This window comes from Brienomyrus brachyistius, chromosome 23, assembly GCF_023856365.1.
Source record: "Brienomyrus brachyistius isolate T26 chromosome 23, BBRACH_0.4, whole genome shotgun sequence".
Classification (NCBI taxonomy): Eukaryota; Metazoa; Chordata; class Actinopteri; order Osteoglossiformes; family Mormyridae; genus Brienomyrus; species Brienomyrus brachyistius.
The window spans coordinates 19,683,231-19,697,457 of NC_064555.1; the positions used below are offsets into that span (position 1 = coordinate 19,683,231).

General features: G+C 44.8%; 1 protein-coding gene across 25 annotated transcripts in view; it reads left to right on the top strand.

Annotated features, from left to right (window-relative positions):
- The window catches only part of LOC125719088 (plectin-like), a 130,314-nt gene that overhangs the window by 86,073 nt on the left and 30,014 nt on the right, over positions 1-14,227 (top strand). For 13 of the 25 annotated variants that reach the window (XM_048993560.1, XM_048993561.1, XM_048993572.1 and 10 more), the window contains 5 exons: positions 5,125-5,214; positions 6,797-6,874; positions 7,111-7,203; positions 8,997-9,163; positions 14,067-14,182. In XM_048993560.1, the coding sequence (XP_048849517.1) occupies positions 5,125-5,214; positions 6,797-6,874; positions 7,111-7,203; positions 8,997-9,163; positions 14,067-14,182 (544 nt within the window). Of the gene's footprint in view, positions 1-3,836; positions 3,852-5,124; positions 5,215-6,796; positions 6,875-7,110; positions 7,204-8,996; positions 9,164-14,066; positions 14,183-14,227 lie in introns of all 25 variants that reach the window. The other 12 variants (XM_048993558.1, XM_048993559.1, XM_048993562.1 and 9 more) reach the window with 1 other exon arrangement.

The following is a 14,227-nucleotide window of genomic DNA, read 5'->3' on the forward strand; positions in this document are numbered from 1 at the left end:
CAGTGTCCCTGTGTAGTGTTTTTATTGCTGGCAGTGTTTCCAGCACTGTGGCGGCACTGCATGTGTTCCAGCCTTTTCCCTTACTGAGCGCAAACCACTGGATGTCAGCTCTGTGAGTCATGACTTTAATTAGCCTGTGGTCCCATGTACCATAGCCCCTCGTTGGTGGTTTATTCTACTTTTAATTAAAGTGTTTATAAAAATTATATTTAGGCTGTTTGAGAGGATGTTCCACAGCAAACTGTTGCAAAACATGGTACATTTGATGCTGTAGCATGGTAAGGCATGTCTGCTTTCACACAATAGCAGGCGGCGCCGTCATATTCTCCTCAGTCCTGCCCACTCTCACTTTTATATCCAATCAGAAAGCAGGGTATTTCAGCTCAACAGTAAATGCCCATATTCTGCTATGAAGTGCTTCCGTCTTGCAGGGCGGCTGGGGGCTAAACCAGGCAGCAGGGGGCTCTGGGCTGCAGTCCATGGCGGAGCAGACAGCAGTGCTCCTTTAAATTTTACCTCCTTTATATATCACCTCCCTGTTTTTGTTGGGGTTTTTTATAGGCAGGAAGCTTGAAAGCCACTTTTGTCACCGTGCTGCCAAACTAAGATGAGAGAAATGCTTTGTCTTATTTATAGTATTAAGTTACTCATATTGAATAGTATATTTTGGATCCAAAGTCTTTAGAATCCAAGTGTAATTTTTGGGTTATATTCTTAGCTGTTTATAGTCTAGTTAACCTCTTGCTCCACTGAGATGCATTTTGAAACTGTTTTGCATGCAAGCTAACTTGGTATGATTTTCTAAAAAGCATACCCTTAATATATGTTATTCAGGGAAAAGGTATACAGTATGTCTTCCGGACTATTTATTTTCCAATGAATACAACTTTTCAGATACGTGGGCGTTGTAGTTAAACCTCATTTTCTTTTATTCCTCTCTCAGTTATCACAACATCTTTAACGGCAGTTAGAGGTGAAAGATCGGACCAGGTGGTATCCTCCAGGGCAGATGGTAGAGGGCTCGTACAGAGTCAGCCAAATCCATTCAGTGACAGCATAAACACCCACTCTGGTAACTGCAGCTTTAGTGTAAACATGACTTGATGAGGACTTGTTTTTACTGCCAAGTTCACCTTCAGCTTTGTTAGAAGATCGTTTTATTCCGCCTATACACGTGCCATCCTTCAGCGGTTTACAGTCATTACTGAGCTAACCTTAGGATGATTTGCTGCAGTTTGTTTTCGTGAGAATGTAAGGTTCCCACATCTGGGCCTGGTTTTTCTGCTCCAGATTAAGCACCGGATTCCTGGGTCCCAGAGTCAGACAGACGGTAGCACATCTGGGTTACAAACACCATGGCTCTTCAGTTCTGGAGGAATGAGCAGGAATTTTTAACTGGCTGAATTGTTTCTATCACATAAATCTTAGGCTTATGACCAAGCCAGAAAAATATGTGTTCTTAACCTCTCCCTTGGACAATATCAGACTGAGCACTATTTGACAGATGAGTTTTTGTTGTGTTTGAGTAAATATGTCATAAGCCCAATTGTCCAATCAGCCAGTAAACACTGGTTATGGTATCGAAATCATCATAATGAACAAAATAGAAGTATTGAATCCCTGTGATGCAAGCTGGGAAATCAATGAGGTGGCAAACCATCATGGAAATGGCTGGTTCAAATCCAGGGGACTGACTGTAATACCCTTGAGAAAGGAAGGTAACCTGAACTGCTCAGTAAAAATTTAAAAATATACAGCTGTAGAAATAGGAAAGAACTTGCAAGTGACTTTGGATTGAGGTATCAGCTAATAAATTAGACTGTAATAGTGCCCCCTTGTTATAGCGTGTTCTGGGAGTTTTGAGCTATAAACCAAACTATTGTCTGGTGGAAGCAACATAATCTCTCCTAAATCTACCCGAGTGGTGCTGGAAGTGGATCCTATTCAGTGACGGATTTATCTTTCCATTGGAGTCAATAGGGAGGCAGAACTTCGTTTCCTTCCCTTTCAATCCTGCTTTATTCCTTCCCAATGCAGCCACTTGTAGCATAGTCCCCTGTGGGGCTCTCACAATGGAAACATGCCGAAAAGTAGAGGAGCAAGTGTTCTACAAAAGTAAGGGCCTGCTCCTTTCATCCAGTCATCCATCATCCTTTGGATTCAACAGCTACACTCCTCCCCTGGGAGAAACTCTTGACTTATCAAAGTGCTTTTTGGTAATGCAGGCTGGCTGCCCATTTTTTTTGACTTAGCTTCTAAACACAGTTGAAGTGCAACCTTTAAATTAGGCACTAAGCTGCATACAGAGTCACCCACGGTACTTAAGGGCTCTACGTATAAGGCGTTGTTTCCTTTCTCTCCTCACTCGCTCTGTCTTTATCTTGCATGCTGCATATTGCATGTGTTCAGTGCCTGGAGGATTCGTACAGCACACAGAGACCAGTGATTCTGAGGCCTGGTCCTATTTCTGGTGGGGGGGGGTTCTTTAAAACACATGTTATCTCATTAAAAGATACAGGTAACCAGTAGACTGATGTTGATTAAATGACCAGAGGTATCTCAGTTTAGCAAACTTTTATTAAGAGACATCCATTGATCTTTCAACCACATTTTTTGTTTAGGGATTTGTGGGGGGGGTCCATCTACACACTACAGACAATTTAAAGTTGTCCATTAGTCCTTTTAACTGGTGGCTTAATGGTTAGGGACGCACACTTGTAATTGTAAGATTGCAGGTTTGAATCCCTGACCAGCAAGGCACCACTGAGGTATCAAGGTACCGCCCCCAAGCGCTGCTCCCCGGACGCTGAATTAGCTGCCCCCTGCTATGTCACGTATGGGTTAAATGCAGAGAACAAGTTTTGTTGTGGTGTGTCAACAATGACAATTAATCACTAAATTCTGGGGAGAACAAGCCAGCTGCCGCCACCAAAGCAGAGGTGGAATTCGTTGTGCTACCCACTAAGCCACCATGTATTACGAAATGTTATTAAATCTAGATGAGCTAGTAAAAGCAGCCCTTTGGTATGTCAGTTACCCTATACAGTACCTGGCACATGCACCTCTGTCCCCAACCGTGAAGGACAAATTACTTCTATGGCCTATAAAGTTCTATTTACAATGGGATCCAGTAAAAGGGAATATAGGAACGGAAAATAATGCAGTGTCCTGCATTTTAAGTATTTTTTATAATTTATAATTGATTGGATGCCTGTCCCTTGCAGGGCACAAGGCATGGGACACTCTGATTGGATGCCTGTCCCTTGCAGGGCACAAGGCATGGGACACTCTGATTGGATGCCTGTCCCTTGCAGGGCACAAGGCATGGGGTACTCTGATTGGATGCCTGTCCCTTGCAGGGCACAAGGCATGGGTCACTCTGATTGGATGCCTGTCCCTTGCAGGGCACAAGGCATGGGACACTCTGATTGGATGCCTGTCCCTTGCAGGGCACAAGGCATGTGACACCTTGATTGGATGCTTGTCCATTGCAGGGCACAAACTCACACACCAACATGCATTAAACACAATTTAAAACCAATTCACATAACTGCTGTTTTCTGACTGTGGGATGAATGGGGACAAAGCCAGGGCCGGGATGGAGGTGAGAGGTTGTCATGCTGCCCAACCCATGCTGCTCCATTCATATTTATCTGAATTTTTTTTTTTTTTAAAGAAAACATGTATTTATTTTACATCTGCTTTCTTGTTGATTTTCTCATTCTTTTGTTTCACTTCCACTCCATGTCTAACATCCATTTTCTGTTTCTCTCTTTGCATATACCTCTGTCTTTTCATCCTTCTTCCATTTTCTCCTTCATTTCTTCTCCCTGAAGCACTGGAGAGCTGAGGTAGGTGACCTCTGTGTGCAGGACTGCACAGAGCGCTGAATAGCTCGCATTCTCATCTGCATGCCCCCCGCTGTCCTCTGTGGATTCAGTACGGGCCCCTCGAGTGCCTCGCCTCTCTCTCTTTGCCTGCTTCATCAGGTGCTCAAATGCCCCTTTAATTAGGTTCCGTTTGACCCACTAAGAAAAACATACCATTATACAGAAATGATATGTTTCAGTGGTTTAATTCATAAGAAGCATTGAGGCATTATGGAAAAGAATTGGTCACAAGCCACTCAGTGTCCAGCAGGACTGTGATTTTTGAGTCTTGATGTAACACTGTTGTATCCTCAATGCTACAGAATAGAATTCTAGGCTTTGTGTGCCTCGCTATTTTCTGTTCAATTGCTAATCTTGTTCACTAATTGAATGTTTCACTTCTCACTAGAGGAGAGATAGAGTTTTGTACATTTCAGATCAACCTACAATGAACTTCTTTTAAGTCTTTTGAGTGGCATATGTGCTTTTGAAAATCATGAAGTGAAAATGGAGCCTCTGTTGTGTTCGGACTGATGCGACCTTTCAGTAGGTTTTTTTTGTTCGAGTTACGGTGTCCCTACAGATTGTAGCCTGCTGGTTTTGCATACGATTTTCAGGAAAAAACAAAAACCACCCTTTCTTCATATGATAACGCAACCATATGCTTTACTTGCAGCACTGGTATTGTCTTTAACAGAGGAATTTCCAGTGGACCCAAAAGTCTGTGCTAAGTGCAGATGACGTCCCACTGGTTATAAATCCTTCCATAAGAACCAGAGGCGTTGAGCTCATATGTCTTTGTCAGCCCTGAATTCCTATTTTAGCTGCTATGCTCAAAACTGCTTTTAAGTTCCTTAACTTCTTAACGATCCTTTGCTCCCTGTTCTAATAGCCACAGTTCGATAACCGCATACTTTGCGAGTATAGCCATGTACAGGCAGCGAGTCATTCCAAGGGCGTTTGGCTTGACTGAGGACAGTCTGCTGCTGCCGCTGACCCCCAGCAGCAGTGTTTAAGCCGTCCCAGTCCCGGTGTCCTGCCATTGCCAAAGATGTCCATTGACTCTACATGATGACATCTAGAAACTGACGCAGGCTTTTTGTCTTTCTGCTTATTGGTGTTTCGTATTAATACATGCTAAACAAGCGTAGGTGGCTGCAGTTTATGCATTAATTTGCAGTGTGTACCCGTAACATGCTGTTTTAGTCTGCATCAGTGGTGGTACAAGCCCATTCACCATCTCTTTCCCTTATAGGCTCAGCGACATATTTCTGACCTGTACGAAGACCTCCGAGATGGACACAACCTCATCTCCCTGCTGGAGGTGCTGTCTGGGGAGACGCTGGTGAGCGGAGCCTGAGCACGAGCCTCAGCACCCACCCCGGCCGCCTCCCTGGCCTCTCTGGCCTCCCCTTCCCACCTCTGCACCAGGCTGCTGCTTGTACTTCTCAAGAATGAGCGACACTGCCTGCAACACTGAAGCACTGGGTTTATAGTGCATGAGTTGTTCCCAGGGATTGTTAAAAACCTACGAGTATTAGGCAAATATGCAGAACATATGCTTGATTATTTTTTATTACGGTACCTGGCTTTGTTTCATTAACACATTAACTTTTTTCCCTTCATTCTGTGTCTTGTGTGTACGTTTAACTCCTTATTTTCCCTTTCTGCCTCTTGTTTGCTGGCCTTCCCCCTGACCTGTTGCCCCCTCCGGTCTGTTGCCCCCTCTGCCCTGTTGCCCAACCCTGTTGCCCCTCCCGCCCTATTGTCCTCTCCACCCTGTTGTCCCTCCTGCCCTGTTGCCCCCTCTGCCCTGTTGCCCCGTTCACTCTGTTGCCCCTTCCATCCTGTTGCCCCCCCTGCCATGTTGTCCCTCCCACCCTGTTGCCCCTCTCACCCTTGCCCCCTCTTTTGCACTGCTCTAACTGGGCTAGCCGCGGGAGCGTGACGTTATCAGGAACTTGCGGTTGGTGAGTGGCTCTGAATCTTGAGCTCGTTGGCATGGCATGGGTCACTTCCATTGGCTGAGCTGAGCATGATGTCAGTCCTTACCGTCACATGTACATTTTCTTATTTTAATTTCTGAACAACATGAAGTGATAAGAACGCAATACAAATATCTATAATGATTCTTTATGACTCGTACTAGCAAAGAGGGCCACACAGAGTATTGCCTTGTTTTCTTGTCACTGTAGAGAAAACGCCCATTAGTTTAGTTTTCTGATATGCTGAAAGATCACAAAGACCTTTTTCACTTATATGAAAAATATAAGCTAAACCTTCCATGTTGCTCATGTTCTTTTGGCCATTTGCCCCACTTTGGCCATGGTTTGTCATCTGTCTTTCCATCCGAAACAGCATAAAACCATAACTAAGGTCACGGCATCATTCACAGCGAGCCAATCAGCGCTCGACTCATAGCGCAGTTCATCTTGCGATTGGCTGAGGCCGTGCATGTGCTGCGTCGCGTCTGCACATTCACACTTAGCAGAGATGAGTCAGGTGATATTGGGTGTGGATTTTGGTGGATCTTTTCTTTAAGTGTACATAGTACATGAATGATTAGCACAGTTTTTATCTAAACTAAAAGTAACCTGTAGATTAATAGGTTTTAAAATTGAGTTCCACTGTGGTTTGGTATATGGCCGTTTAGAGAGGAACAGCGAGAAGTATCTAAGGGGAACGATGCATATTTTAGCCATAACTTGATTCTTCCAAGAAGCTTGGAGACAGTAACAGCAGAATCCTCGCTGCTCTCCCCCTTTTGTCTGGGAAGGTCGGGCTCTCCTGTTGCCCACCTGCAGGGCTGTGTGCATACCATGCCCAAGCAGCATAACCCACCACCACCACCATCTGGGATATCAGCCCTTAATTCCTGCTCGGCTCCTTCCCTCTGCCTCACCTTTCCCCCTCTGCTCTCTCCGCAGCCGCGAGAGAAAGGCCGCATGCGCTTCCACAAGCTGCAGAACGTGCAGATTGCACTGGACTTCCTTAAACACCGACAGGTATGGTGTGCTTCAAGTGCCATGACGCCCTACCTGAGAGTCCAATGCAGGACGCAAGGGATCAACATGTTCTCAAGCATTTAGCTATTGAGAAGTCTGAACTGATCGCTGCTGGTCAGGTAGTCTTTTAAAGTGGCAGTGTCCTAATTCAAACACATACCCTTACGTTACTTGCTGTTACTTGATCCCATGTCATGTGTAGTGTCTCAGGGATTAAGTGCTTGTCTTACTCACAGGTCAAGCTGGTGAATATAAGGAATGATGACATTGCAGACGGCAACCCCAAGCTGACCCTCGGGCTCATATGGACCATCATCCTTCACTTCCAGGTGCCAGACTCTCCACCACCTTTTAGTTCCACTCAATGTTCTTCTTCTCCCCATTGTTCATGCAAACTCTCCTGGCAGTTTATTTGGAAAAAAAAATGTTTTTGCAAAAATATAGCATTTTCGATCAAGAGATTTTCTTGCATTATTCACTTTTTGCAAGGTATTACACTAAATTTTCAACAATCAGCTTAGAGAAGAACTTTCTTTGCTCACTGGTTAAATTCATTTTGAGAAATCTGAGAACTCCCAGAATGAGTAAAATCCTCATTACTCATTCATTTTGTGTCCTCAGCCAAGGATAAGAAGAGCATTAGTAGAGGTTAATGGTTTGCCCATTGTAAAGTTGAGGATGTTGGATGCAGCTGCCTCCCATTGGGTGAGTCAGTGTTTCCTGACGACAGAGACAAGGATGTAGGAGGCTGTACCACGCCCCAGTAACAGCCATCCCTGCCAAGCCCTGTGGTCATTTCAGGCCCCTGTGCAAAATTTGCTTTAATTTTCCCAGCAGATTGACTTGCAAGAATGGTAGCCCTGTGTGCGTGCTTATAGACCAGCCCTCAGTCCTTTCCTTTTCTTTATTTGTCTACCATGAATCTCTCAACAGATCACCCAGTGATACGTCAGATTTTTTGAACTTTGGGAACATTTGCAGAGTTGAGCTTATTGTGGCATGTCATCTGCTCAGACTTTGAAGAAAATTTGAAATGTTTAAGAAACTACTGCAGTTTTAAGGCCGATCTGAAATATCACATGTTGGCAACCTTTGGAAACCATAAGTAGGAACTCTAGCAGTACAGCAAGAAAGTAGATAGTAGGTTTTTCCTGGCCAATGCAACATGTCACAAGGGAGAAGTTAAAGCAACGGGCATTTTCCAGTCAGGAGGGAAATTTGCATTTGCGTACATTTTCCTAAAGATAGTTACGGCCCTAGAGTGCTGGTGAGTCACAGAGCTTGCGTGCAGTCGGTGGTTTTCTGGTTTCTGGTGGGGGGGGCTGCTCTTGGTTCTCTCAAGCCACCGATTGGCAAATAAATAAGACTCAAAATGAATAAGGCTCAAACAAACTCAGAAAAAAGGTCTCCAGCGGGAAGGCTGCTCACGCTGCCCACTGCCAGAAGGAAAGCCTAGTGGTGACTCACCCGGCATATTTCCTCCCATAATCAAAAACAACCCCGAACATAAAAGCAGCTTTTATTCTCATGTGAGTCACTTATTTATCTTATGACTAAAGGCCTTTGCTGCTGGTTCGCTGGTGCTGCTGCAAGCCTTTTGTGTTTTGGGGGGGGGGGCTTCCAGAAGCCCCCCCAGTTAGGCATCACTTTGCACAGTGGTGCCCTGTTTCCAGACAAGCTTCAGCACCATGTCGCTGACGCAGACGGACCCCAGACTCCTCAGTTTTCCTACATTCAGCTAATCGAACCTGAGAAGTATTCCTCCCATCAAAACTGTAAACAGCATTGTCTGTATTTGCCCACATTAAAATTTCAAACAGGAGTCTCCTAATCAGTTTTTTTTGTTTCAGAGGTCATGTCTATAATCAGCACATTCTTTCTATTGTGACAATTCTTGCTCATGAGTCTTTTTCTGCCACAACTATACTCAGTGATTTCAGACCTTTGTGCACTGCTGTAAACATTACCTCCATTAGCTAGACTGCACTTCACAGCCAAGGCTATGCTGAATTCACGCAGTACATTATTATTGCATTATTATGGACCAGCAGTGGTCATTCCCTTGACCTTCTCCCATAGACATTGGCATCCTGTTTGACGTTGATCCGTATCGTGCCTGCAGATCTCCGACATCCAAGTGAATGGGCAGTCAGATGACATGACAGCCAAGGAGAAGCTCCTGCTTTGGGCCCAGCGCATGGTGGAGGGCTATCAGGGCATGCGCTGTGACAACTTCACCGTCAGCTGGAGGGATGGCAGGCTCTTCAATGCCATCATCCACAAGCACAGGTGAGCAGTGGTGAACCAAAATCAGCAGCATGCTGGGAGAGATGATTGATCTACAGGATGTGGACGACAGCACCGGTAGCCTTAGCAATGGCCTGCATCCAAGCCAGTGTGGAAGCCGGGAAAGCTTACCTGATATTCTTCAATATTTAGGACTTGTATTTAAGATATACCTAGTACAGAGTGCAGTGAAATTCTTGATTGCCTAGCTCCAAGAATGCAGAACAGGGAACGTAACTATAAAGAAACAAAACATTAAACAATAATCATAAATATCGTTTAAATAGTTTGTAGTAAAGGGCAGCATGGTGGTGCAGTGGTTAGCACTGTTGCCTCACACCTCTGGGACCCAGGTTCGAATCTCCGCCTGGGTCACATGTGTGTGGAGTTTGCATGTTCTCCCCATGTCGTCGTGGGGTTTCCTCCGGGTACTCCGGTTTCCCCCCACAGTCCAAAAACATGCTGAGGCTAATTGGACTTGCTAAATTGCCCATAGGAATGCATGTGAGAGTGAATGGTGTGTGAGTGTGCCCTGCGATGGGCTGGCCCCCCATCCTGGGTTGTTCCCTGCCTCGTGCCCATTGCTTCCGGGATAGGCTCCGGACCCCCCGCGACCCAATAGGATAAGCGGTTTGGAAAATGGATGGATGGATGGATAGTTTGTAGTAAAGTGACTCTGCTCTTATATTTTTATCTCAAAAGTCTCAGGAGTTTGCTTTTGCTTATTTTTATAAATAGTATCGTGATTGAGTGAACCCCCCCCCACCTTCAGGCACTCCCCTAATAGCCTGCACGAAATGCTGGTGAAAAACCTTTATATTTATTACCGGAATGTGAAAGGTCCATATATCTGTGTCATCATACCTGTCAAAGCTTGTAGGCATAAATTCTTTCATGCGAAAAGAATTTTTTCCTCTAATTTGGCAACTTTACAAGGATTATATAATGACCATCTGTAAAAATAATCATTATAAATGTGTGGTTCTGATTGGTTACATTTGTTTATATATTTGACAAAAGCTGCCTTGTATTGCAGTGCACTTTCAAAATCCTAGTCCAACTTCACCAGTCAATAAGACACTGGTACATCTACCTTTACAATGAAATTCTTACAGAAGTTAAATGATAAAAATCAGAGTACAGACAGTCCTTGCAGACTTGGCTTCTGGGCACTTCTGAAGCTATTTAGGAATTGGGGTGTTAGTATCCAAAGAAAGAAGTATTCTGTCGATATGTAAGCAGACAATGCTCTTAACAATAAGCCAGGGCTCTGGTGGGGAAGGTATAACATAAACGCCATCATGGTCTGTTACAAAGATGATTTAAAAGCTAGCAGAATGTCATTAGACCAAAGACTACAAGTGGTGGTCAGTTGCCATGTTACATGTGCAGCATGTAAAACCACAGGGGTTATTTTGCAGTGAAGTATACAGAATTACTGCAGCACTGCACTGTGGACATGTGCATATTGTAAGTGTCTCAACTTGCAGGTCCACCAGTGAAGTGTCATGATTTTATTGCATCAATTTTTTTTGGTAACAGTTTACTTGATGGGGCGCAAAGAGTTAGTAATAGCTTGGTTACTACTGAAGTACAAATTCTGAAAAAGTCATCAATGAATATATTGTAGTTGCTACTTAAGATAAAGGGTCCGTCACAATTCATTAATGATGAACAAACATGACATCAGTATTTTGCTGGTTCCTTAGTAATTCTTTCAGTAGTTCCTTCAGCAGTTCACCAAGGTTTACAGAATTAACAGATATAGTAACAAAAATACCAACTGTTTGAGATAAAACATGCATCACCATTCATTATGTGATCAGTATGTATCTGTGACAGATTGTGGTTACTTAATTCATGAATAATAATATAATACTGTATTATTTGTGCCCTGTTAAGTAACCTGTTACCGTTTTATCGAATGGTTTTATCCAAAGTGATATACTGTGCTCACAGAAGGTCTTGGGATGCTTGCTTAATTCTGTTAAAATTATGCAAATGTATTGGTTTCATAACACAAGTCAATTGACAAGCAGTGTTTAACATATCTGCACGTCTTCCAGACGTCTTCTTTTTATTAAGTGTGGTTTTTTTTTTTTGACTGACTCATGTTCTGTTCTTGCCATTTTGCTATTAATTGCAATTGTAGTCATTGGCTCCCAAAAGGATACTAAAGACGTTTGGCATTTTATATTATTGCAAAGCTGTCACTAATTGAATGGCACCCAATGAGACAGCTCTTTTAGAACTGTAATTTGGGTTTCAGTTCAGTCCCTGAAGCAGTTCGGGTTAAGGGCCCAACAGTAAAATTACTCTACGAGCTATGCAATTTGAACCATCGACCTTCCAACTTGTAGAGTGGTGGCTCTGAGGCTAGTGATCTGTGCTGGCAATCTGAAGGGTGCTGGTTCAAATCCCATGAATGCCAGGAGTGATCCTACTGTGTTGGGCCCTTGACGAGACCCTTAACCTGCAATTGCTTTGTCTTGGGTACAATGTTAACCTACATCCCATCCTGCAAGCAGGTCCTCCAACTTTCAGAGAGAATTTTGGGGGATGGTGACAGGATTGGCACTCCAACCACCGGAAAAAACTTCACACTGTTCCATTCCAGTCAAACTAGTACAGTGCTGAGGTATCACTTGTCGCACAGCTGCACTCAGGTTCTCATCCCTGAGGTGGTTCGCCACATGGTTGGTGTGGCAACATGCTGTATCAGCGTGTGCTCCTTACCTCTCTCTCTTCTGAGCACAGACACAGCATCCTAACCTGAGCCACACCATGCCTATCTATCACTGTGCACATGTGATAGGAGCCTAATGCCACAGCTACCTTCCACTAATTTAAGTAGGGGTCTGCCGTCTCATGTAGGCCAAAGGTTTCCTAACAATAATATTACTTGTTCTCTTTTTTTTTTATCATGACATTTATTTTTCTGTCTGCAATAATGGCCCGGCTGAGATTATTTGAAAAAGGGATTAACAAGACTTGGAGATTCAAAAGCATAATGATGAGCGCTAATTAAGGGTGATGGAACATTGAAGGTGGAAGTATGAGAAGTGGCCCAAGGACATGAAAATGAAAGGAGGGGCGTGGCGGTTCCAGGGTAGGAGTTCTGTAGGAACGCCCAGCTGCCTTAGCTCGCCTTAAGGCTTCTTGCCAGGAACACGTACAGACTGTCAGATTTTAAAAGCAGAAGACTGCAGAGCCTGCACTCCTTGAGCATGAAGACATCCTCGCTTGAATTTATTGATGCTTTTTTTTTGTTTCCCTTGTGATTGTTTAGCCGATTTGTTGTTGTTGCGTAACCAATATGTGCAGAACCCAAAGGACTAACAAGGACACATATTTGACATAGTGAATTGCAGAACCTTTAAGGATTTAGGGTTCTGGGATTGCTCAAAAGAATTTGGAGTACATAGTCCCGAAGATGTGGGATATCACTTTGGAGACTTGAACTCCTTTATGGACTTCGGTGAAATATCAGCACATGCTAAACTGAATCTTTTCAAAGAATGAACAGATAAGGGGAGAAACGAGAAGAAAGTTCCGCTTCTCCATTTGTTGTCCTTCTGCCCCGGCAAGCACCATGATGCTCAGTCTGAAGAGGAAACTGAAGAGCGGCCGCCGGCGTGGCAGCTCCCCGGCCGGGCCGGACGACCGCGTGGTCATGCTCTGCGACGACATCCCGTCGGAAGCCTCGCTGGACTCCGGCTGGGAGTCACGCAGCCTCGGGGCCCGCTCCAGCCGGGGCTCCCACGGCACGGAACAGGAGTTTGGAATCCCCCGGAGCCGGGAAGGGTCCCTCTCCCTGCACCGTGTTCAGAGGAGCCCAGGCGAATACTGCACCCTGCGCGTCAGGGAGCTGTACGTGCTTTCATAGGCATCTGCATGGCGGGGGCAAGGATGGGGGTGGGGGGGGCAGTGTACTTCTAGATGCTATCCTCAGGGGCGGATTATCAGGGGGACCGTAGGCTGACATCAGCAGGGCTGGCTCCAGCTAAAGGCAGAATGGACAGTTAACTGGGCCCCCTGAACTGCGAAGGAAGTGAAATGATCATCAGTTTTTTTAGTTGGGGGGGCATGTATAACTTTCCCTGGGCCCCAGAAAAGGTAAAGTCGATCCTGGAGATCAGCATGGACTCTTGCCGATTTAACCCAGCGTTCCGTCTCTCCTGAGGCGGCTTAGGGCCCTGATGATTGCCGAGGCCCTGGGCTGTTGCCTGGGATTATGTACAATGTATTAATCCATCCCTGGTTATCCTATGGTGTGTTATCCTGCACTGCAGTCTCACGTGTTCCGGAATGTGAATAAACTTCTCAACTTACTTCTCTCATGTTTAATGCCAGAGTTCCCCCTTTCAAAACGGAACAAATATTGTACATCCTGTTACTTATTTTATTATTTAGCTTGGTTATTTTTTTTTCTTTGTGCCACACCCTATGGTGTTTTCAACGGGCGTTTTTTTATTGGAATTGAAATGGGGCCAATTCACAGTACCTATGTCTGTGTGCCATTTTATCTGTGTTATTATACCGCATCTGAGAGTTTGTTAAGAGCTACAGGAACCTTCTGGGCATTTTAAAGATTTTTTTCCCAGCAGCCTCTCTCTGGAATTGGCGCTTTACCACATTCCTACCAGGAGACACGTCGGTCGTCTGCAGGCCGCCTCCAGCCATGAGCGGCCGATGTCCACGTGCTTGCAGAGGGAACAGACAGTTGGAGGATTCTAATTTGCAAAATAACCCTGTTAGACTTTTATATAGGATTTATAAGTAACGGACGGCATTATGTAGATGTGGTCACTTATGATGAATAAGTAATAGCTGAATAAGTTTGATGATATACTCAGTGTGCATGCTGGTATCCGCTGTCCAACACCCTGTTACTCTGTGTCCCTAGACCCCAGCTCATCGATATGAGCAAGGTGTACCAGCAGACCAACGCGGAGAACCTGGAGCAGGCTTTCAGCGTGGCCGAGAAAGAACTGGGGGTCACACGCCTGCTGGACCCAGAGGGTGAGGGTGCTGGCAAATCATGGTTTGATCTCCTTTTGATGTCCA